This window comes from Strix aluco, chromosome 7 (assembly GCF_031877795.1).
Source record: "Strix aluco isolate bStrAlu1 chromosome 7, bStrAlu1.hap1, whole genome shotgun sequence".
Lineage (NCBI taxonomy): Eukaryota > Metazoa > Chordata > Aves > Strigiformes > Strigidae > Strix > Strix aluco.
This window is the reverse complement of record NC_133937.1, coordinates 31,499,142-31,525,026: the sequence shown is the minus strand read 5'-3', so window position 1 is coordinate 31,525,026 and position 25,885 is coordinate 31,499,142. Positions and strand designations below refer to the sequence as shown.

At 43.5% G+C, this 25,885-nt stretch overlaps 1 protein-coding gene across 24 annotated transcripts in view; it reads right to left on the bottom strand.

Moving 5' to 3' along the window:
* TCF7L2 (transcription factor 7 like 2) overlaps positions 1 to 25,431 on the bottom strand; it is a 181,168-nt gene extending 155,737 nt beyond the window's left edge. For 6 of the 24 annotated variants that reach the window (XM_074831284.1, XM_074831294.1, XM_074831292.1 and 3 more), the window contains exons 1-3: positions 24,392 to 25,429; positions 23,974 to 24,040; positions 23,663 to 23,787 (exon numbers count right to left, since the gene is read on the bottom strand). In XM_074831284.1, the coding sequence (XP_074687385.1) occupies positions 23,663 to 23,787; positions 23,974 to 24,040; positions 24,392 to 24,580 (381 nt within the window). In that variant the 5' untranslated portion in view covers positions 24,581 to 25,429. Of the gene's footprint in view, positions 1 to 23,662; positions 23,788 to 23,973; positions 24,041 to 24,391 lie in introns of all 24 variants that reach the window. The other 18 variants (XM_074831285.1, XM_074831295.1, XM_074831291.1 and 15 more) reach the window with 7 other exon arrangements.
* Positions 25,432 to 25,885: the final 454 nt, after the last annotated feature.

The following is a 25,885-nucleotide window of genomic DNA, read 5'->3' as shown; positions in this document are numbered from 1 at the left end:
CATCTTTTTGTCATTTTAGCCTTCCCCAGCCATTAGTGCTAACCGCTCAGACGGTGCAGCTCTCCTCTGCCATCCTGCCTGAGCACTGCATCTCTTTCCCCAGCCCTTCTCCCTTTGACTAATGTTCACCAACACTCATACATCATTCCCAAATTGGTCCAAATGAATTAAACACAGCTCTGCTTAACATTACGAGATTTAAATGGATTTTCTCTCTACAGGTCTGCCCCATAATTGCGTTTATCCATCTTGTTGAAGTACAGTTTACACTTGCTAACATCACGCCAATTCAAGCTACATTTTCTGCTCCAGTGGCAGGAGCGAAGCAGATTTGTCATCGGATCATAACAGGTAATTCAAACAACAATTAGTTTGATGACGGCCCGTATGTCAATGTCTGGTCCCAGTCAGTGCTGCTCACACCCGCTGCTCTCTGTACGCTAAGATGAATTGTGCTCACAATTCTTCAATTTCATTCGACAAATACTTACCAGAAAAAAGCTGGAACTCAATTGACACAAAACCATCCTACTGTCCAGCGAGCGTCCTGGGAGGAGGAAGCCCAGGGCAGATCCAGATGGTACAAGCTCCTCTGCCCTCCAGCTATGCCCCAGCTAATGGCAAACTGCTGACGACTGGGGCTTGCACCTCATTTGCCCAAGACATCAGCAGCACTTTGGAAACACCTTCCACACGCACACCAAGCCTCACACTGATTCCCAAACTCAAAACACAGTGGCCTGTGAGGCAGGTGAGAGCTACTCTGGCTTTGCAGCCGTGCAAACTCAAGCAGAGAGGCAAGTCCAGACGAATGCTAAAACGAGAGTATTTTCTGATGGGTGTCACATCCACAAACCCACCGGCGTTTGCAGAGGCAATTACAAAAAGCTGAGCGTCACTGAAGATGAAGCCCTGAGCTTCTCAACTTGGGCAGCCAGCACTAGAAAGCTTTAGCTTCAGATTTCGATATATTAGGCGAGATAGGAAAGAACACCCACGAGTCCCAATTTTTAGTGAAATGCTTCAGCTTCTAGCTCACATAACGTTCAAAATATTTGCAGGCAAAGTCATGCATTCAGGGTTTGCAAATACCTTGCATTTCTTGGAGGGCTGATTTTGCCAATTAGACAAGACATAATTTGCCTCTCCAAATCTGTTCAAGAAAGCTTGTTTCAAATTAAAAGAAACATTATTTTCTTAAGGTCAAGTAAATCTAATGCCAAATTCACATTTTTCCCCTTCACAAATATGGGGTCATCTGGGACATGGCACTGATAATTTCAAACAGCTATGTACATCAGTATCTATACTACTAACTATGAATGCAATCAATCCCTTGGCTAGTTTTCCTCTTATTATTTCTGTTTTAGGGAAAGAGAAAGAAAAATCACCTTCTAACAGATTTTCCACAGTATCGTTTTGTCTCAAATCATATACTAACACATAGTGCTAGTTGCTGTGCATCATTTAACTGAAAAATCCAGCTAGCTGGCTGAAAACGTAGGAAGTCTTTTCATAATCAGAAAAAGAACTCCACCAAAAGAAACCAACATTTAGATAGAAGCCTTGGTTTAAAAATTAAAACATACTTAATGAGCAACAAAGATATCAGTGACTAAAGATTTTCAAAGCCAATACCAGTACACCATAAAAACCTCTTTAACCTAAACATTGTAAAAGAAGATGATTAAGTTCAGATCAAAAAGTAATTAAAGTAATGGTATATAAAATATTCTCCTTCTGGAGGTGGCAAGAGGAAATTCTTCACAGACAGAAAGCAGATACACTAAAACCTTACTGGAACCTGGAAAACATCATTCTGTTTCTCTACACTAAAATTTGAATCAGATACAAATCAATGCCCTGAAAAAAATTATGGTATTCTGTGTGCTGTCTTCAGTTCGCATTTTCTATTCTAATACCAACACTGCCTTTTGTGTGCCTGCCCCCCCCCCCCCCCCCATTTACAAGTATTTCTTTCATCTTCAACTTTTTTTTTTTTTTTTAAAAATTCTGATGCTCAGCTGAGGTAAATCACGAGAGGGCCACTGGGGTATTTTTGTTGGGCTTTTGTTTTTTTGAAGCAGAGTTACAACAGTTTGCACAATCTTTGGACAACATACATTTAGCAATTCTACATTTGTTTTTTCATCATGCTGGTATTTCAGTATAATTCTGAACACCGGGAACGGCTCCAAGTGTCTCAGGTCACTTCTGAAAGTACAGTTGGCAACAATCCCACAGGTCATTCCCTTGGAGGACTTCCCAACATCTCAGAAGCACCCAGTCAAAAACTCCAAAACCACTCAAAGACATCAATTCCCACACAAGCCCATCATCTGGTGATTTGTGCCTGTCAAGCTCTGAAGAAAGAAACCCCAATGCCCCAAACACTCAGCAGATTAACGGGTAGGAATAGAACATAGCATCTCCACCACACACCCAGCGCTTGACCCAGGCGGGCTGGGCAGGGAAGAGGTGGCGGCAAGGCTGTGGCAAGAACTGGGACCCAATTTTGCAACCGTTACTCCTGTCCCACTGAAGGCTGTGGGTATGGGGCAATGTCTCCAGGCCAGACCCTTATCACCCTTATCAGCAATAAGGCAACGAAGCTACTTGTATCCTTGTGCAAACCAGCCACTTAATTGCATGGCAGGCTAGGGAGGGAGCGATCTTAACAGCATGTTTATTTTTGACAAGCTGGCATGGGAGCAAGGCACAGGTTTGCACGGGACAGAAGGGCAGGGGTCACAGCAGGAAAAAAAAGTAATAATGACTTCTAGGTTTGGGCAACGCCTGGCACCCCAGAGCTGGTGGATTCCAACTCTTCCAGCCAGTCATTCACAGCCAGGAAATACCCTCTCTCTCAGTCATCACTCAAAATAATAAATATTTATTTATAAATTGCATGCAGCGTGTTCCTCTAGCATGGGGCTGAGCAGAGCAGAAATAAGAGCAACACAACCCACTAATCATCAGAATAGCTGCAAAAGCAAACAGGGACCACAGGTCCCACACAGGCAATCTCAAATAGTACCAGGAAGCACCAGCAACATCCAACAAATCATGAAAACAGGAAAGTTTCTCAATGCTTTAGATCTATTCTCTCCTCCAAAACAGGGAGACCTTTCCCAGGTCATAATCCCTCAGAAGAGGAGACTTCCTACTCTATCACCAAGCAGGCTCAGCTCCAGCCATGGAGCACAGGTGTCGGGTTGACGTCCTGACATACAAGGAGATTGGTGCTGACGGTGCCTTGGACGTACTGCTGGGTACAGCACAGCCAGAAGTCTACACAGTGAGCAGGAACTGAGCGGAGCACCTAATAAGCGGATTTTTTTTTTTTTTTATTTAATTTAATAAGTCTTAGCTATCACTAGCAGCCAGCACGAAGCCTCAAAGCCAAGCAGAATAATACATCCTCAGGCTTTTGTATCCTAGCTTGCCCTGATGGCTTCTGTTGCAAATCAGTTGTCGTAGCTAGAAACTGGACTGGAGAAGCCGATTAAACAAAGCTTGCCCTGCTCCTGTCTGATGCAGCACTCCCTTGTCCAGCTCCTCATTAACAGGCTCATGGACATCCACTGTGACTGCTAACTCCACTGGCTGTTGAAGGGCATACACCACGCTGGCAAGAGGCCAGATCTGAAAAAAATCCAGCTTTTCTGAGTGGTCAGAGCCCTGTCCCAGAGCTGCATGGATCGCTGTGCTGGAAACACTCTCCCATGGCGGGCAAGATCAGGCAGTCAGCAACGGGAAAGCAGCTGAGGTCAGGCTGCTTGGAAAGAGCAGAGGGCACAGGACCAGCCCAAGGGCCATCACAGCTTTGAGTGTTTGCTGGTACAGCCATCCCCTGGCAGAGTCCCCAACAAACCAGCCTTCCAGTGCAGAGGGACTCGATTCAGAGACATGGAGAGCATCCATAGCCCCATGCAAAGCACCCTGGCCAAGAGCCGACCAAACAGACACAGCGGTCAAAGTAGGTCCTGGTTTCAGGGGAAAGCAGAACACCAGAGAAAAGACTGGTATACAATGGCCCTCTTTAAAATAATAATTAAAAAAAAAAAATTCATAGGAGAACTCCCATTGGCTTCATCAAGGCCAGGATGTGACCCAAGCTTGTGGAGCTGCCCTGAGGGAAGGCAATTAGTCTCACTCAAGGGATGCCAAAAAATTTAGCAAAGCTTCCATAATCACCCTGAAATGTTCTCTACTAGCAAAGCATAATGGGTTTATCATTTATTTCTCAATTAAGTGGCGCTTAAGTTGACCAGAGTGTGGATTCCTATTGTACATTGATTAGCCAATAAAAAGACATTAAAAAGCAAGTCAGACTACAGACAAGGAATGTCATCCCTCTCCCTCTGCCAAGCAAGGTGTCCTCTTGGTCAGGCTGCTGTACCTTCCCTCCACCTCTCCTAGCAGTTCAGCTCTCATGCAAAATGCTTTTACACAATGAATGAATTCCTAAGGCTACTTGTAAAATTACTAGGCGCAGCCTTGTTAAACACTCATTTGGATTTAAGACAATACATTAAAAAATCACAAAGCAAGTGAGCACCAAGTGCTATGCTACCATCAAAGCTAAATAAACAGAATAGTCCATCAATGACTTATTCCCGCAGCTGTTATTCCACATCATCCATCCCCGCTCTCCTCACTCATAAAGTCTCCCACAGATCAATAGCAAGGCTCATTGGTTATAATTGGAACAGGATCACACCCTTTTCCTTCCAGGTCAAAAGGCACAACAACTACAAGCCATTAAGTATTTTTGTGGCACCAGTCAATGACTGTATTTATGCCATATACGTAGTTATGATTATTCCATGGAATAATGTTCATTTATTTCAGCAACAATGTGACAAACTATATTTATGCTGCACCTTTGGCCTCCTTGCCTGAACTCTGCTCAGCAATGTCTCTCAGCTGGGACTACTTCTAACACACAAACCCTCCAAACAGCTTTCAAACCGCCAGTGTTTCTTGGATATTGTTATGTTTAAATCTACTACAAAAGGGCATTTTCTTGCTCTCCACTCTTCCACCCTCCTCCCCTTCTCCCTCAAGCTGTTGGCCAAAGCAAGTCAAGGATTTTAAGTTACATTTCTTGCATGCCCTCTGTGAGCACTGCTAGTCTGAAGCGTTAGCAGGGTCGGCTCAAGAAGCTGCATTCCACCACCCAACTGGGGAAGGTGCCCGTCAAACTCTGGCAAAGCACCTGAGAAACCCCACTGCTACCTACAGTCCCTCGGGAGCTTCAGGAGTGCCTGACTGACCACCCAGGAATGTCATTTTACAGAAGTGGCTTTAATTACAGACATCGCCATACTGCTGTCGACGACAGCTTTCCTATCATTCCAGGACTGCTGTGTTTTATGGCCAGCCAGCAGCAGAAATATTAATGCTACCTCTGTATTTCAGAGAAAGAAAAAAGGTATAGATACATACCTACAGTTTAAATATAAATATATATATATGCAAGCACACACATGCATATAAACCCCTTTGCTATAAACGAAAAGGCTGGTTTGTCTGAAGGTGTTATAAATGCCCTTCAGAGCTCATTTAGTCTGGTCTGCATAATCTCACCAGTGAATTTGCCACTTGTAAATATTCCATATTTATGCCAATAAAACCTTCTCAGCAACCAGACAGCCTATATATATATATATATATATATATATGCATGAAGCCATTAACATCCATTCGTGGTTTGTTATTCTTTATGAAAGATCAGTAGGGGAAAGGAGGGAGAAGAGAGAAGGTCCAAACCACATATCCTCACAAAGGACACTGAGCACTCAGAAAGTTGGGAAAGTGGAAGCTCACACCCTGATGAGATAGAGCAGCTCCACACCACTTTTCTTCATTTCAAAACTGAAAGCATGGCAGAGATGAGAACGTCAAGGAGCAGGGAGATAAATGTAGAAACCGATATCGTGTCATGCTCTCATAAAAGGCCTGGATACACCTACAGAGCCTTCCTTATGACTGTCATATAAACATTACACTGGGGCTGTGTACAGAAGATTAAACCAGAGGGGAGGGAAGCTTTACATGTGTCATGCTACCAAAGGTTATTTTAGGATCAGTTTAGAAGCTGAGTAGTGGGTGGCAGCTGATTATATTACCACAGGCATATTTAAATATCATGGGCCCAAACTCTCATCAGGATCTTTCATAAAGGGTTGTGACTGCACTGTGACTTGAGCTTGAAACTTGGCCTGCAGAACAGCCCACTTCCCCAAGGCTGTGGTGAGCCTTCCCTCAGAGCAGGGCTCTGCCACAGCACAAGCACTTTGGTTTAAAGGCCCACGTTTGTTCAAGGAATATTACTGAGGCTCAGGCAGGATTTTCCGAGCAAGGACGACCCCACTGCACCATGAACCACGGTCCAATCATGAGCACACAGAATACTTGGGGACAGAGCACATGCAAGTATCACACAGACAGTTGTACATGGCCATGTCATCACCAAGTTGTGTTTCTCCACCAGCCAGCCCCAAACCACAGTTTACCTGCCTCTGTGCACAACAAGTCTCAGAAGGAGCTCAACCACTACTTTTACAGCTCCAGCTGTCAGTGGATCACATCTTGACAGTAACACTGCAGCTGAAGGAGGGCTGTGGAGGAGCACAGCCCAGCTTACCATGAATTCAGAAAAATCCGTATGTAAGGGACTATCTCTGCTTTATAAGAAATATCTCTGTCCTCCCACACAACCATCCGCCTTTACAACTGTGAGCCAGCAGAACAATGCCACCTGGTCATAGAGCCATGTCCATGGCTTTAGATCACCAAGCAATGCTGCAAGTCCTGTCTGTAAGTGGTCTAACAGCAGGTGACTTAGAGGAAACCACATGGCACATTCATACAAAGGGTGACCCCTGAGCAGAGCACCTAACAGCAGTACTGTTCTCACATACAGACACACAGGCATCCCCCTAAAAAAGAACCTCCCAAATGAAAGAAAATAATCAGACACTTGGTTCTCAAATGTTGCCATGATCTCGAAGTTGCAGAAAAAAATCTTATATATACTCATTGGTACATATTTAATAGATGTAGATACCCACATATATGTATAAGTATATATTATAGGTATTAATATATTAATAGATATTATGCATTACATAGATATTGGTGTTACATAGATTATAGATGCTGATGTTACATAGCTATTAATGTGTTATTGTCTCTGTATATGTAACAGGTATTAATAGTTTCCCTATCAATCTCTTCCAGATTTCTGCATCAAACCCCTGGTTCAGAAATCAGATCTATTTAATTATTTTCAAGACTTACAGCACAGTTTTGCAGTGCCACTTGTATTAAAATCTGCACACATTTATTGAAGCTTTTAAAGAGAGCTTTATGTTAAAAATGAACCCTTACCCTGAAAGGTAGCTAATTATATCTTCATAAATTTGTAGCTGTTAAGCCACCCAAAAACACTACACAAAAGTCATTTTCATTTTAGTTCAGATGTAGTTCCTCTCCCATTTTTAACTGCTCCAAGATTTTGGTACCTATGATTACACTGACGGGCTCATTTGATTAAAACCAAGTATTTCTACTGCAATTCTTGGATGAACTGCTCTGTTTGTCAGGTTTTTCAGGCACAGCAGTATAAATGAAATCTGAAATCTGGGACTCAGTTTGGGTGGGTAATGCTCCTTCAAGTTGTAAAAGCATTCAAAGAACACCAGACGTTAACTGCTCCTCTGGCTTCATCATCTAACAGAACACCACTTCTTGGCTTTTTTCAGCACTGTAGGATCATTCTTCACAGGGCCACACTCCCCTGATTTTGGCCCTGAATACAAGTTAGAATCAGCTAATATTGGACCTGGGTCTCTGTCGAGATCAGACAGAACAAGATGCCAGGCAATGCCCACCTCTTCTGTTCAAGTATTCCCAGTAAAGAAACTAGTTTTACTATCTTAGCAGCTATATATTTATTTAGCTGCACAAAAAGGGGATCCAGTGAACTTCAAGATGATCTACCCCATATAGCTGCTATCCAACAAACTAAACACAACATACTCTAGTGACTGTATGTAGCATGAAACAGGATGAACAATACAAATTTCTAAGGCAGGTACATAATGCTACTAACACAGTAACAAAACAATAGAAATGGGTGCAAACAGCAGAAGCTAATGGAATCTATATCGGTAAACACCGTGAGGAAAACCACACCAATACCAGTTTCATCTTCCATTAGTTCAGTGTATATACACTCAGTCAAAAAAAAAAAAAAAAAAAATCATTAAATTATCTTTTAAAAATTATTATCCAAGTAGATGGAGAAAATTTTCATTAATTTCCACAAAATTTGCACAACTGCAAATGTAAAGAACCACTCGTAACCCCTAACTTACATCACCTGACAGAAGTAAGACCACCTCAACAGTTTGTAATTCAGAGGTTAATCTACTTAAAGTTTTAGGACAAATCACTACTCATTATCTTAATACAACTTTTGCAGAAGGTCACACTACCCACCAAAGAGAAAAATACACATCTCCAGTGGACCAGACCATGACACCTCATTGAAAGACTATTTTTAACCATCTTCCAGACAGCCTCAAGTCAGTGAGAAATATTTCTTTCCATAACTTAAAATTAACCATTAATAAAGACTCTGTTTCTCCAGTACAAGCAAGGTTGCCTGACAGCATTTGGAAGATAACTAGTCCTCCTCTGACCACATATGCACCAACATAATTGTGCGCGCACAGCCAAGATGTGGAACTACCAATTTCTCTCTTGATCAAACAGTTCCATATCTGAGCCTTCGGTCATGCTACTCAGCTGAGTTATTACTCATTGAAAAAGAACAGCAAGTAACTTCTGAACCATTTCACAGTAGTCAACGGCCGTTTTCTCCCCTCCTACATAAACTGAAATGTCAAATACCAAACCTATTTGTAGCAGTCAAGATTAGTTCTAACAGGCAAATCACCAAGAGGATAAACTGATCTGGACATTTATCTAGTCACTAATAATTATTCCTACTTATTAATTTGTTGTACCCCAAGTGCACAGAGTACTTAAGATAACAGAGAAAGTTTGATCCTTGTCTGAAAAAACTCCCATGAGTAGGAAAGAAACCAAATTACGATGAAACTGCAAGAGAAACCAATCTCAATTTACAACCACTTGTGACAACAGGGATGTGAATCTTGACTTTCCTTCTGCAGGAAGCTCTTATAGCCTTTACTGGAACTACCCCAAAGGAAGATGACCCACTGCTAGATATTCGTGAAGTTACACAAAACTGTAAATCTCTGTATCAACATAACAATACCAGGAGATGCCCTACAGACTCTAGGACTTCATCGTCCTGGTTTTTATTGATGTTCTTACCATCTTATGAGGGTTACTCTGGTGGCATGAAACAGTAGATCACCTTTGGAGACTACACACATGTTCAGCTTCAGAGAAAAGAAATCTTGAGAGTCAAACAGCCCAACTTGCTTGATTTTGCTCCTACAAAACAGAGCGTACCCACATGAATGTACACCTAATGCAACTTACTGGTTGTATCAGGGTGCAACTGGGGCTGGTAACTGCTGGCACCACAAACCAGCACAGTGTCCCAGTACCTCAGTTCAATGCAAACATTCAGGTTTAGCTGTGATCACTCGGAAGGCAATCAGTGTGCAAGATCATTACCAACCAGCATTGTGCAGCTATACCTTGAAAAGTGACTCCATGGAAGTGGTATGAGGGTGAGGTAGGGAGGAAAGAGGAGTGTAGTGTTTATTTCCTTTTAACTTTCCATTTCATATGTGTTCAGTGCCATGTCTGAACATGTTCAGACATTTCTTCCCCTCCCCACTTACCCTTCTTCCAAATGCTTGTCCTACAAATTATAGCTGGGATCTGAAAATTAAGCTGAATTCTTTCTTTCTCTTTCTTATGCACACAGAGTAATAAAGAGACTTTGCAATCCAAATTCTGCACTTGTGTACACCTGCGTTAACCCCATTGTCCTCAAATTATTCCCTTAACAATGACTGTGGGTTTGTACAGGTGTTGAACAAGCCTCGTAATTGGAATTTAACAAACAATTCCAACAGCGGGAGGGGGGCGGAAATAAAGAGAGAGAATTCAGCTCACTCCTTGTGGCATTAGCTAACATGTTCAAGGAGCAGGAAAAACAAAAACAAATTTAAAAGGTATTTAGGCATGTGCAGATGCTGATAGACAACTCATGAGATTTCCAAAAACTGCCTGGTTTCTACTTAGATCCACAAACCCGAGCAATAGCAGAGTGTAAATGAAAAACTTCTGCTTCTCATTTGCACCATCTTTCCAGTATTCTCTTCAGCCTCCTTCCTGCTTCACCGAGTATTTTGTTTCCAAAATAAACTTTGTAAGCTCCCCCTTGGGATCATAAATTTAGGCCACAATCCTACAAACCCAAATCCATGGACCCAGCTGGGTTGAGGACAGTTCTTCGGAGGGTTGACATGGAGGCGAGCCCAGCGCATGTACAGGCTTTGGGCCGCATTTGCACCACCAGCTCCTGGGAAGGGAAGCACCTCCAAACCATTTACCACCGCGTTAAGAAACAACCCCAACAGGAGGCAGAAAAGCAAGACAGGGCCAGGCAGAACAGTAGGCTTGAGGAAATGCCACGCAATGAGGACGTTAGCTGCTCTGTGTCGCCACCTCAACTAAACTCAACAGCTGCTTTTCTAGGCTGAGCTAGATTTTACATAGCTGTAAAATCAAATAAAAGCCTTCTGCTGCTGTCATGAGCTCCTGCCTGTGACCATGACCTAAAACCAGCTTCCTCCAGCCCTCTTTCTCTGTTTATCAAGCCATGGCTGGGACATCAACTGTAGACATATTTCGGCTTTGCTGCGATGGATAACTTGGTCATAACAGTCTAACAGGAAAGGTTACCTGGCTGGCAAATGAAAGAGATCAGTGACTTTATAGAGCCAGCAATTACTTCTTAGTGATGGAGAATTACTACAGAACACTCATTACTGAAGAGATGTCAGTTACTGACAAATTACCAAACTGAGAAATTAATTGCCAGCTGAGAAAATAATGCACAAAGGATATGACAGAGAAAGCCACGTTCAACAGAAGTCCATAATTTGCAACAAGTACATTCTCATCAACAATTAGTCCTGGTACAATTAGTACCATACTGGGTACTCCTTCAGGATGGCAGACATCACAACTGGTCTCTAAACCATCAATGGTTGAGACGAAATAGCATCATTTAAAAATGAAGACATTGTTCAACCTGACCATGACACTGTCCAACACACAGACCCAACTCTGTGTTCCAACACTGCATAAGAAATTCAGCATTACTGCCAGGAAAAATTGTCATCTCCTAACTCCTCCTTGTGCCTGCAAGACAACTTCTATGTGTTCAGAAAACCCTCCCATATTCACACACCATGCTCACAGACAAGGTGAGTGAACTTGGGGAACGTGTGCTCCAAGGAAACTCATACAGAAGTGTGCTTTGCTGAACATCAACAGGCATTTTTGCAATGCAAACTCCAAGACAAGCAATTTTTCCACAGCTTTGTCATGCTAGCAGCTGACCCTGCGAGAAAAATAAATTTGCTTTTTGCTAAAATATAAAAAGATCTAGCCAAATTCTTCATCATCATCCAGTGGAAAATAATTGAGGGGGCTGGAGGTGGAGAAAAAAATCTGCATACAAAAAAACTGCACATGACCTCTGAGTTACAATTTTCACCGTCATGAGTATTTATAAGCTTTAACAGTGTTTCTGTAATCAGCAGCAAGACCTTCCTTTTTCCTCTGATCCGTATCTTAGGAATCCAGTGCAGATGCTGGCTGATCCCAGGTCTCCAGGGCAGAAAGGAGGATGAATTAGCCATACAACACTTCCAGGGTCCCAACACAACACCTAACCAGCCATGCCCATGCCACAGGCTTTGAAGGCACCATTGATACAAAGAAACACAAGGTAGAGCAAGACATCAGGCTAAAGGGCTCCTCCCTCTCTCTCTCTCTGCATTCAGATGTGGTGCTGAACGAAGGGGAGAAACGTCAACACTGACTAAATGATTAAGTAAATTAACCAAGGTTGCTACCTCCAAGCCTTTACAAAGAAGAGATCCTACATTATTTCAGGGAGAACAAATAAAAGGCAATCACAAAGCCTGAACAGCTAAGTAAATGGACATCAAAATGACTGACTTTGCACCCAGGATGATTACTGAAGAAAATAAAGGACCTTAATATTTTCTTTTCTTTAAAAGTAAAGGTGTACAGGAAATTTAGGTCACATTTTCTTCCTTGGGCCAGAACACCCACACTGCTCACTCGCTCATTCACTCCCATTTTTCTCTGTGTAGCATCTGACCAAAAGGAGCCCAGCTCAAGCCTCCAGACACTCCTGCATCACACACAGCAACAACTCTGATTTTACAGTTTTATTTGGCTGGTTCACAAGACTCAGTCTCACGTAATCCATGGGCCTGATCCTTCTCCTAATAAGAGTAATGGCAAAAGTCCAGCTGGTTCAGTAGTTCTGGACAGACTTGTGTGGCAAGAGGATAAACTTTAAGGGTCCAAGCCTTATTCATTCACTTTTCTTGCTTCCACAAGTAATCCTATTAAAAATAATGGGACTGCTTCTAGGAGTCAAAGATGCAGGATCAAATAAGAGGAGAAACTGAGAAATATTTGGGGATCCCCCTCCAGCAGAGCACAAGCACATTCCCCAAAGCATCCTCTTATTTCTGTATGTCGAATTAGAGCACCAATAAAAAATAAATAAAAGCAAAATGCCTGGAAATGTCATTCAAGGCAGGAAGAAGAAACTTAAGTCCTCCTTTTAAAACAAGGACAATCAAACGATGAGTAGCTGAAAATGTGGCCACACACACACACTCCTTCATATACACATACATACACAGAGGCAGTTCATCAGAAGTGAATCAGAGAGAGAAAGATGAATTTGAACCCTTTATCCCCTGTCCTTTATAAAGGCTGCCACTCAGTAAACGGAGATTGCTCTAATTACTGTGACAATTCTGCACCCCGTTCAAACAACTTTTGTGTTCCGGACAGGTTTCTCTGCGAGTTTGAAATTCTTGGCCTGAGAACCACTCTTGTCTAAAAGAGGTTTCTCGTTGCAAGCGCAGAATGCAACACTAACAAGTTGTCCCTCTTTTCAGCTCCTTTCATTCTCCTCTTTTCCAATTGCCTGATTCAGGGCTTAATGGAAACTTGTCAAGGCTTTTCTTCCCACAAACCCTGTAGAGCCCCAAGGCAATCTGTGCACAGAGTAACCACAGGAATCTCATATTGTCAATTAAAATTGAATAGACACCTGATAACCAAGTATAGGCTCACAAATAATATACATCGCATGCATGTACACAGATGTGCCCACGTAACCAGTCCGATACCCAGGTTCAGGCACACCAGCAGCACAGCGACGTGCCAGCTCCCATTTACAACCACCCAGCTACACCCAGGTTCTAGCTTTCACTTTTTAATTTCATATTTATGAAATTTAATTTCATATTTATGAAATTAAAACCAAAGTACTTTCAAGTACTGTAGTTGAGCAACAGATTTCAATGGAAAATAAACTAACTACATATACCAGGCATTTGGCCTTTAATAACCCTGGGGATTCTAAAGATATTTAGCTGCTATCCAGATAAAATAAGCTCTGTGGATATTCTTTACGCAGCGGTTTTGTGACCAGTACAGTAGTTATGTTTGTGACTAGCTCCTGTACTTTTTTTTTTTTAAATAATTGACACAGACATGTTTTAAGCTACATTTTATGGTGTAGTTGAGAATTAAGAAAAAGTCCACTGGGGAATGTAACAGGGATCGAAGTAAACTGATACATTTGGTTAATAACAATACAAATCTCAAAAACTTGACTTCCAGACATACAACTATAATCTGTTAACTCCTTTCAGAGGGAGAAAGCCTTCTTTCCAATGTCGCAGAGAAAACAAAGATAGAAACATGCTGATTGCCATCTTATTCTTTTGATGTGTTCACTGAAGGTCATACCTTCCCCTGGATTCTTTAATACTGGCAAACATTTACAATAGCGTAATTTCAATAGCAGTCTGTTCAGCCTGGGCATAGATCAATGCAGCATCTATATGCCATCTTCCAGACCTTGCCTATGTCAGAGTAGTGGCCCTGGTTTTATAAATCTCTTAAATCTAATTAAACCAATGCAAACCTCTTACTGTGTATGCTCCCAAACCAGTTCACTGGTTTAACTAAGTTAAAATTATTCAGGCTAGGGTTTAAAGCAGTTCCAAGAGAACCTTTATTAAATATTTGCATCAGTTAAAAACCGAAATCAATGTAGTGGCTTGTCTCTAGAATAGAAAAGTCTGTAGCCTCAAACTTTTACAGATCATTATTTAAGGAGTCGCTGACTCCAGTGGGAGTTTGGATGTGCTCAGAGAGGTATGCCCCCACCTTTTCTTGCTCTATTTTTCCCTTTCTTAAAATAGGACAATTTGTTTCTATTGTATTAACATCCAAGAATCTCTCATATTCCCCAGGAAGTCCCTTTGCAGTATTTTCAGCTTGGCATTTTCTAACTATTGCTTCCCACATCCTCCTTTGGATTTTTTTGGTGTCTCAGCTGCACCACCATCACTAGTGAATTAAAAAGCAAAGACTGATTTTGTTGCATACAGCATCTTTCACACCACAGATAGTCTGGAGAGCCTTTCAAAACTGTGAGATAGATACTGGTCGAGTACAATTATATATACATACTTGGTAGCCATCAGGTGTGCAATTGTACTTCCTGTGGAGCCTAGAGCATTAAAACCTGTTCTGCAAGAGGAGAAAACAGTTAGGCAGGACTAACTGTATCAGCAGGACTAACATAATGGTTATGGGACGTTTAACACTGCAGAAAGTCCCTCCTGAATTCAGCCTCACTTCCTGGACAAATACCTGCAGGGAGTTTTGCACCCAAAACACTGGACCCCAAAAAGAATCTGCCCTCCCTTCTTCAGCAAGCAGCAAAAGCATTTCACAGAACACAAATCCATTCTCTGCTCACCAAAGCCTGCTTGTCTCCTATAATTTCTATGATTTTCCTGTCATCATTTCTTCTTTGCTGAAACCAGCAGCATATGAGTCAGAGAATAATCATTAACTTTTACAACTTCCATACAAATCCACCTACTCATATTAGAAAAGCAGTATTGACATGCAACACAGCCTTGGACCAAATCCTGATCCTGCCAGGATTCTCTGCGCTTCTGTGGGAAAGCCAGATCCTGCAGAAGCAGGAGCTCCTTTAACTAGCGTTGGAAACACAACTTTTTTTTTTTTCCCCCAAGAGCGAATGGACGCCACAGAAGAAGCAATATATCAATATGACATTTAGTTGAGTTTGGCTTTTTCAATACCTTTATCCACTTTTGAAGAAGTTGGCCATTGGTTCAAGACACACAGGGCCCAATCCAAAGCCATCCGTTATTAATAGAAGCCTTTTTTCCACTGACTTCAATGGATCTTGGACCAAGCCCAAGGAAGACAAGATTTCACAGCAGTAAGAGTGACACACATTCTCCGCATTCAAAAAAAAACAATACGTAGCATTTACGATGTCAATCTGTATAGCGCAGTTTTGTTTGTGTTTTGCTTTTTTTAAATAGGCTCTAGGCTGTCGGATTAATGCAACCAAGAAGCCTCTCTGAAGTTGGAAGGAATTACAGGCAGATACAAAATGCCATAGTGAGATACATAATATTCCCAGTATTTCCCCCAACTAGAATATAAAGGCATCCTCTACCACAATATTGCTTATAAGTTGCTGTAGCCACACTTTAAAGTGTCCCATCATTATAAACTCCTCTAGTAACAGCTACAACATTACCCATGATGAATTAATTTGTATTAATATGGCTATCACGCGCATTTCCATATGAAATCCATTGTTCTGGAGCATTAATAAAAACCTCACCAAGTAACATGGTACTCCTATATTTAGTTTAAAGAAATATAAAATAAATACATTAAAATTGTTAATATCTTTAGTACATCATAATTGGCACAGCAAGCAGAAACCCAGTTATCTTCTCAGTACGTATTTATAGCATCACCCTTCCCCATTCATTCCGCATTTTCTTAGAGAATCTGCTGTACCCTACATCTGCAATTCATTGACTTTACAATTTACCACATGTTGAGATGGAGAGGTCTCAGCTCCATTTGAATCACTGCACAAATATGCAAGTGATTTATCGTTTTAAAACTGAAGACTGCAGAAGAACGACTCCACTTTTCCTGAACATTACTCCTTCTGGCAGACCATGAACAATTACAGCGCGTACTAATTAAGCTCTGTAAATGTGCTGTGCCCTGCTAATGCCTACCAGGCCTCAAATTTAGTTGCATGAAGCCAAACTTCAGCCAGCGACTTAACTCATTCAGCGCTGCCCGGTTGCCTGAGCATGACCCCACAAAGAATAAGGGTCGAGGGTTTAGCCGACCTAAAACAAAGGCGCGAGACTGAACAGATTTTGCCAGAAAGAATCAGAGGGGGGAGATGCTGCAGGGGGTGGGAAGCGTCTTGGGAACTGGAGGAACATCCTTGTTGATAACCTGTTAAAAAGGTACAATACCACACCAGCTTTGCAGCGAAGTGCTGGGGGATTCGGATTTGTCCCCGGGGGCTAATAAGTCACAGCGTTCCATTGATTAGGGAAATGCATAAAACCTTCAACAAAACTGTACAGCTATTTGTGGAAGGGCCAAATTGACAGCCCCCTCATTTTTTTTTAAGTCGGGTTTTACATGGCTCATAGAAGAAAAACATATGGGCAAAGGAGCACAGCTTTCCACCACACACATAACCCTGCCTTTTTCTTAAATTAGTCTCCAAGCATAACAGTAACCTACAGGGAACCCAAAATCAACTGCTGGAGAAATTAAAGCTAAAGGTAATACCTAGGCATATTTGAGCAATCACATTATCTTGTTAAAACACACACAACCCCCCAGCACAGACAAGACAGCAGTACTTCAAATCTGACTGTCCACTCTAGGAAAGTGTGTTTAATGTAGAGCGAGCTGAGAATAACGAGCTTTGCTGAGTGAAGCAGTGTTTCTCCTCGGGCCCCAGACTTTGCTGACACTTAAGAGTCAATCCCCAGATCCCAAGCTTCCCCTCCAACCATCCGTTTAAATACTGGCATTTTTTTCCGCCCCCCCAAGTTTCTATGATTTCTCCTCACGCTCCAACATCCCTCCTTTGTCCTCCAATTACTCTCCAGCGGCCTCCGCTCCCACCGTGCCTTCCCCCAGTTACCCCCTCCCAAAACACCATCATCAGCACATCCCCCCTGCTCCCCTTGCCCCTCCACGCTGACCTACACATCCATCCCAGACTGTCCCTTCCAGCAGGATGCAGGGCTTCTCCCCTAAAAACCGCCTCTAACCTCAACACCTCAACTCATTCAGCGCATTTTCCCTTAACACAGGCTTTTGCTGCTTTTTAAAAGGCCCTGTTTTATACGCACAAAACAGTCTAATAGACGTATTTCCAAGCATCCACCTTTTGCTTAAAACCTGATGCAATTTTCTTTTTTTCCTCCCCTGGCTCAGTGGTACGTGAGAAAATTAAAGGACGTTTCCAGGTGTCATCTGTCTTTAAATGTTTGCTTGTGGCGGTATCTAGGAAATACTGCACAATACTGCTGAGACCTCTGTAAAGGACACGAGCTGCTCTCAACTTCTTCCCTCCTTCAGCCTGGCTGCGTCACCCACAGCCCAGCCTTTACAGCACTGCAAGTGTTAATTATAAACTTCGGAGCCTGCATAAAAAAAGCACAAACATAAACCAGCAGTTGGGAGGAGGAGCAGAAATATTCTTCGCTTTTGGGTGGGGAGAGAGAGGATTTCCATATCTCCCCCCCACACCCCCAGCACCACACTCCATCTCTCATTGCTTATAATTAGTGAAAGAAATTTGACCCACTGCCAGTGTCTGTGGACCTTGGATATTATAAGGCCAGCGTGGCGTCAAATATCTTAACATTCATAAGTGTTATAGGCTGTAAATAAACCCCGTGGATTTATGACCCTGCGGTGCTTGCCAGCAAACGACTGTGGCACATTTCTTTCAGCAGACCTGTCGAGGTGCAAGTTTGCCTTTGGTTGTAAAATTAACCATTTCCTTCACAAATGTGCCCAATTAGAAGTCAAAGTTTTAAGGCTTACTTACATATTTGCCAGGACACAGTACTGAGGAGACGCCCAGGGAACAGAGCTTTAAACTTCCCCCCAAACCTCACAAACCCCCTCAAAGCAAAACTTCTCACAACAGCTCCAGTGTGGGAGCAAAGTGTCTTATTTCACCAAAAAACCCGGAAAAAAAAAAAAACAAAACAAAAAAAAAAAAAACAAAAAAAAAAAAAAAAACAAAAAAACAACAAACTGACAATCCCACCGCTTTTATGCCTATCGCCAGCTCTCATTTTTGGCTGCTCTGAGGCTGGGGGGAGCAGGAGTCTCCCCCCGGGCTGTGCCTGGAGAAGGATCTCCTCCCTTCCCCCAGGATAATGTCATCTGCTTCCTGTGTAGGAGAGCATTTGCTAAATCCAGGTTGTCTCATGCTTAACTGCCAATAATCCAACTTCCACATAACTCCCAGACAGCTGGGAAAAGGTCCTCAGAGTTTTTAGTCATGGTACAGAAACACACGTCCACACAAAAAATCTGCAGCTGTCCTTTTTCTCTACACCACATTTTTTATCTGATTTTGGGGCCCAGTCATGAAAGTCTTGACAAATTTAAAACATTTCTACCTACATTCTGGTTTACAAGCTCCAATGAAAGCTGCAACATACTCCTTCCCCCCCCCCTCCACCTTCAGCTGACAAATCAGCAGATATTTGCTTGAACAAAAAACGAAGAGGAAGGAGGGGAAAAAAAACCCACCCCACTCAACATCATCAGTCCATGTATGAATGTATTCAAAAAACCTGGAAAGGCATCTACTGTATTTTTTTTTTCAGTACAGATCAGCCACTGGTGCACCTATTAAAATTGTTCGATTTCCAAAGCAAATATTATTTTTAATGAAGTGCAGTCCTGCAATTATCCTGTATACTCAAGTAACAGTACAGCATTATATTGTTTTGCAAGGTCCCAGAAACATGAAACTTTTCTCTAACTAATTTTCATAGCCCCCTAAAGAGAAGCTGATTGACTAAGCAATGCAGCATTTGCTCCAGAATGAAACCTTATCAGAAAAAAAAAAAAAAAAAAACCACAAACAGAAGAATTAAAAATAAATCAGCTTCTTTACCGAAAATAAGTTAACAAACAAACAAGGTCTGTTTGCCATTGTATACCAGCTATGCTAATGCTATGCAGAGTGATTCAGCAATCTACCTAATTAAGCATGAGGAAAGTTTCTTTATGGAGGTTCCATTTGATTTACGCCACAGGACCATCAGTTCTTATTTAATAGCTTGTTTTTACACAAGTCCAGAAACTTTATTAAAAGCATGTCTGTTCAATTTTTTTTTTAAAAAAAAGTAAATAATTCACTCGCCATTGAATAGCTATGTATCACAAAGTACCAAAGTGCTGACATATTAAGTTGTATCTACATTATTAAACTAGTTGGTGGACGTTAATACTATAATCCATACTGCAGACATTAAACCTCAACCATAAAGATTAGTAAAGAATTAATATTGTCACATCGAGACTGAAACCCTAACACACCAGCCATAAATATTTCTGAAGGAGATGAAAAACAATTAGCATAAATACCAAAGAAGGGCAAGAACACCTGTTCTTTTTCAGTGCGATAAGCATTTTATTGTTCTCTATTTAAAATGTAATGACCTGTGTAATTACAGTAATATTACATTGTATTGCAAGGGCTTGGAATGTCACACTTTGAAAAGTGTTGTCAAAACAATTGGAGGGAGGGAAAAAAAAAAGGACCACCATTAACCCTTCACACCCCAGGGTCTATAGCTTTTGTATTAGGAAGGATTATGTTGTTTGATTCAGTAGATAAAGGAAAACATCAATTTTTCAAGTCAATTAAAGAAAAAAAGTTTCTTCCTGAACGTAAAATCTAGGCAAGGGAGCTGCTCTCCACCACAGCTATTCCCAACTCCCAAACTTCAGGACCAAATGCAAGCTTACTCCTACAGTCTTACTCAGCAAGCGACAATTTAGGGGAAAGGAAGATGCAACAGCACTAGCAAAAATAAGAGTATCTACCAGCAGGGTTTTCTCAAATCACAACGCATCTATTTGCTTACCGAAAGCATTAACCAAGCTCTGAATTTAGGGTAAAAATAAAATACACCACTTCATTTTCAAACTCGGAAAGGAAAACATTCTCCTTTATTATCCCTAACAGGCAGCTACCCCAGTCCCTCTGCAAGCATAGGTATGAACTGGCACTCTCAGATGCATTACTTCATTACTATTTGACTAGACCTCTGCTTAATACACATCTATTCTTAAAGCAATCCACAATATTCTATCAAAAGCAAGATTAACATGCAAAAAATCTTTGACTTTTAAAAATAAAATTATTCCTATCAAGCTTCATAAAGAGTTTGCAGTATTTAAAGCATTGTTCTTGAGATAATATATTATTCATCATAAGCAGATTTTATGCTACTTCATAATTTTTCACATTCCTGAAGCAGTAAAGCAAAAATTGCTGCCCACGAGTTTGCTCTTGAACAGACAATTACAGGTACATTTACAAAACAAAGTAATCCCGCTACACCCCCAAATAAAACAAAAAGAAAAAAAATCCAGGGGAAAACAAACAAACAAAAAAACCACACCCACAGACCTTTAAGATTCTACAACAGCAGCAAAAGGAAAGGAAAAGCAATTTTGCTACGTATCTGCATCACCTCTTTACCTTGCATGCTCTAAAACTCAACAAATATAGCTTCAGGAAAAACTACATAAATAAAAATAAAATTCATAATTATGCAGAATCATCTATACCTTTTCAACCTGTATTTTACAAAAAAACAAACAGGAGAGAGAAAGATCTAGTTCGTCTGGAACTGAGAGCTGGTACAGCAGAGAACTAGAATCCACCTAAAAACAGTGTGTGACAGACAACAGCTATCCCGCTGAATCTTTATAATATTCTGCTCTCAGGCCTAAATAAACAACTTTAATTTTTCCTGGCTATAATTAAGTGGCAGGCAAACAAACAACCGTACGGAATGTGAAAGAATAAGGTTAAGAAGATAGGAGAAGGTTGCTGAAGCCTGCATGTGGAAATAAGAAAACTGCCTATTGAGTGTGGAAATACCCTTTCAGAATCCATCTGATAACACAAGCAGGCCACCTGCTATACCAACAATAAAACAACCTGTAATCTTTTGTACAGTACCTTTACTTCACACAAACCCAACATTCCTATGGAGGCCTTTTTTAACTGTGGGGGAGCAAGGGGAGGAAGAATACTTCCAGGAAGGCTAACTGCTGAAGGATCCTATCTTCTTCACATGCTAAGGGAAAAAGGATCTATAATAAAGGTAATGAGGAAAAAATACAGAACTGTAGCCGTTGTAAGAAAAACGTTTAAAGAAAAAAGCAGTGGAGATGTGCTTCCTATTAGCCTATACTTGGAACAGTGGAATGCATTTAAGGTAAAAAAGGAGGGGGAAAAAAAAGGAATAAAAAGGAATACAAAGCTTCACAATTTGTAACAAAGTGATTTGTAACAAAGATTGTTTTGCCATCTGGATCCTGGTGCTTACAGAATTTGGAATCTTATCACCATCATCCATATACATGTGGGTGACCATATTCAAAAGGAAAAATATAATGCATTCAGCCCTGAATTCTCCTCCCAATCATTACAATTGCAAACTGCAGTTACCCCTATGCTACCGTCCCAGAAATCACCTCCTTGCAAGAAGAGCCTTACAAGCTACCAAAATAAAACCCTACCACAGCCCTAAATATATGCAACGTCAGAAAACCTTCCTTAGTCTCCCCCTGTCACTCTGCATTTACTAATCTGTGTCTACTGACGCTTTACTAAGTGAAAACAAGACTGACCCGATGTTTAATATTTTAATGCTTTAAAACACTTGTAGATCTGATACACTGAAGTTGTCCAAGCCCTCAGTCATTAGTACGGCTTCAACATCTACCAAACAGTAGATCTATTATTGTAAATCGCTATCTCGTGTTACCACAAGGAAAAAAAAAAAAGTGTATAAACACACATGGTGACGGTGGGGACGCTTCAGATTTAGAAACACCCAAAAGAAACAAAACAGCAACGCTAAACCTATCGGTAGGAATACACAATACTTTGTAGTCCCAGTGGATTTTGTCGTTTTAGCTAAAAATGATTAAAAACTCTTAAAAAAAAAAAGGCGACACTTGAGAAATCTGATGTCAGAGCAGAGCACACCGTGGGTGACACTACGAGTGGAAAACCAGCTGGGACTACAAACCGACCGGTAGACCCCAAAGTTTCCTGGGATCCCGGGATCTGGACTAAAACTTGCCCTACCTCCAGGCACAGGCGTGCAGACAAGCACACCCCTGCCGCTGAACCCGGGGTTAAGGGGAAAAAAAAAAAAAAAAAAAACCAACAACAGAAAACCGGACGCTTTCAGCAAATTGTTTTTCTGCCAGCATACTTCCAGAAGGAATTTTGCTCGACTTGTTTGATTATTTTTTGTTGTTGTTCGAGCTGAGAGAGGCGATTTCTGCTGCCGGACTCAGCCCTCTGCTTTGCTCTCCCCCTCAGGTCCTTCCCCCCCCCGGCACCGCAAGGCACACACGAAGACCGAGCCGCTCCGGGGCTGCTTCCCGCGGCGCAGCCCCGGGGGAAGGGGGGTGTCGCCGCCCCCGGGCAGGGGTTCCGCGTCCCTGCCCCCGCTGTGCCGCCGGGCCCGGCCGCGCTCCCGGGCAGGCGGGAGTTGGGCGCGGACTGGCCGCGGGGCCGCCAGCGCTGAGACCGGACACAACTCGCGGCGCCCACGGCCGGGAGGGGAGGTTGCCCCGCGCGGGGCACAATGACATCGGCGCTCCCGCAGGGCGGGGGCGGGCGAGGGCAGGAGAGGGTTAAGGGGGAGGAAAGGGGAGGGGGAGCCGGAGCCGGCCCAGCCGCCACGGAGGAGGGCGAGAGGCGACGGATCACCATGGAAAACGAGGAGTTTGGAGGGAGCGGATCCCAGACTCGGCCGGGAGAAAATACACACCCCCACCCCCCAACGAAGGGGAGAGGGGAGTGAAGGGGACGGGGGGGGGGAGCAACTCCCTGATTTATTTTTTTTTAAATTTATTTCCAGTTTTGATTGGAGGCCGGATTAGGTGTTTGAATTTTGTGCTTTTTTTTTTTTTCTCCCCACCCCCCCGCAGGGGAGGTTACGAGGGCTCCAGAAAACTGCCCACAAAACTGAAAGTAAAAAAAAAAAAAAAAAGGAAAGAGCGAAAAAAAAAAAAAAATATGGCGAAGTGTAAACAAACCCCCTCCCGCCGCGGCCCACGGAGTTTGGAAAGTTTGCGGCGCGGGGGAGGGGGCGGCGGGCCGGGCCGGAGCGGGGCAACGGGGAGCGCGGCGGCGGCGGGAGCTGGGGGAGGGGGAGAGGAAAGGAGGGGGGGCAAAAAAGGCACTTACCGTTCTCGCCGTCGGAGAGAGCGATCCATTGGGCAGATACGGGCTGCTGAGGTCGGGGATCATTATAAAGGGATAACCCGGGTATGGTGGGCCCTTAAACAACCCTCCATCTTGCCTCTTCGCAGCTAACATGGCGGGGGAGACATGAGCGGGAGCGGGGAAGGAAGGGGGCAACAGGGGGAAGAGAAGAGGGGGGGGAGGAAAACTTTTTTTAGAAAGTGTCCCAAAAAGAGGAGCCGGGAGTCCGGCGGAGGGGCGGCGGCGGTGCGGGGCGGGCGGGCGGCGGTGCCGGCCGGGCCCGCCGTACTCACCTTCCTCTAAACTTTCCCGGGATTTATCTCTGAAAGTTTCGGACCGAGGCGGGGGCCGCCGCTCCGCCTGGGAGCGAGCCGGGGGTCGGCGTGGGGCAGTTGGGGAGAGGGGTGGTGGGGTGGTTGGGGTGGGGTGGGTTGTGTTTTTTTTTTTGGGGGGGGGGGGGGGAGAGAAGGGAGGAGGGGAGGAATAAAAGGCGAAGAAGAAGGGAAAGGTGCGGGGAGGAGGTGGAAGGAGAAACAAACAGAACAAAACAAGAAGGCATCGTTACAAGTTGGTGCCGCGGAGGAAAGTTGGGCGCCGGCGGGAGCGGGACCCGGCGCGGCGCCCCCGGCCCCGGCCGCGGCCCCGGCGAGGCAGCGCGGCCCCCGCCCGCCCGCCGCCCCGAAACGGCCCCGCGGGGGGCTTCCCCCGTACCTCCGAGTCTGAGGAGCTGTTTTGATTCGTTTCTGATTCATTGACGAGAGACGACTTGACATCAGCTAAATCCCTCTCCGCCGAGGAGTTCTCGGAGATCTTCTCCTCCTGCTCCCCTTCGTCTTTGAAAGAGATCAGTTCATCGTTGGCGCCCAGGTCGTCCCCTCCACCGCCGTTCAGCTGCGGCATTTTCCTCCTGGCTCACCCCACCAGCAGCAATTTTGCAAAAAGGGGAAGGGGGAAAAAAAAAAGAAGAAAAAAAAAAATAGGGGAATGGGGGGGGAAAAAAGGAAAAAAGAAGAGGGGAGGGGGGGGGAAAGTTTGCACCAAAAAAAAGAAGAGTCCAAGGTGAAAGTTTCTTTTTTTTCCCCTTCTCTTTCCTCCTGGGGAGGGGAAAAGAGGGAGGAGGAGGGGAGGGAAATGTCTCCTCTTTGCTCCTTTGCACCAGTGACTTTAGGCTTCTTCCTTTCCTTCTTCGGGATTTTCTCTTTCTTTCTTCCAGGGAGCTGGTCGGCGTGCACTGCGCGCACACGCACTCACACCCGCGCACGCACTCACGAAAAAATTAATAATAATAAAAAATATAGAGACGGGGGGAGGGGGGGGCGTAGGGGAAAAAAAAAATAATGCAACAAACAAACCCAAGAAGTCAGCTGTAACGGGGGGGCAGCCGCCGCGGATATTGGGAGCCTGTGCCGCTCGGGTTTGAGTGAGTTGAAGTTGGACTGAGAGCTTTTCAGTTCAAAGGCGGCGCTGATTGACAGATAGAAAAAGGGGGATCGAAATCCGGAGGAACGGAGAAGTCTGGGATCCGGGATTATTGACAGGGAGCGAGAAACACACCAGGCACTTAATGAGATGCAGGAGGGGGCGGGGGCTCCCCGGTGACGTCTGCATAAATAAACAGGTCTGGGGCGCGGGAGGGGGAGGAGGAGGAGGAGGAGGAGGAGGGTGGGGGAAGTAGGAAACTAACAATGATCCTTTTTGGCATGGGAGCGGGAGGGGAGGGGAGCAGCCTGCGGGGGCGCGGGGGGGCCGCCGGCGCGGGGGGGGAGGGGGGCAAAAAAAATTTAAAAAATTAAAATTTAAAAAAAAATTGTACTGTAGCCCGGAGCTCGAGGGCGGGGGGGAACGAGGGGAAAAGCACCCAAACGAGTGCCCCTATCTCCGCTCTTTGGAAAGCACTAACTTTTACATACTGAGCATTAATAAACATATCTCCATGCAGTCCGGATTCTCCTGAAGGATGTGTGCCCTTATTATTTGTGTACATGTGACTACAGGGTGGTGGGTTTGGTTTTTTTCTTTTAAACCATTAACATTTTTCCTGCCACTCGTTGGAGGTAAGAAACTCCAATCATAATAAACACTATAATATAGTAAAAGCTTTTTTTTTTAAGCAGCACTTGCTCCTTGCATTTATTATGGTTATAACACGCAGGATGAAAATGTGCGAGATCACTCGCTGAAGATCAGATATTTCCAAATTATCTT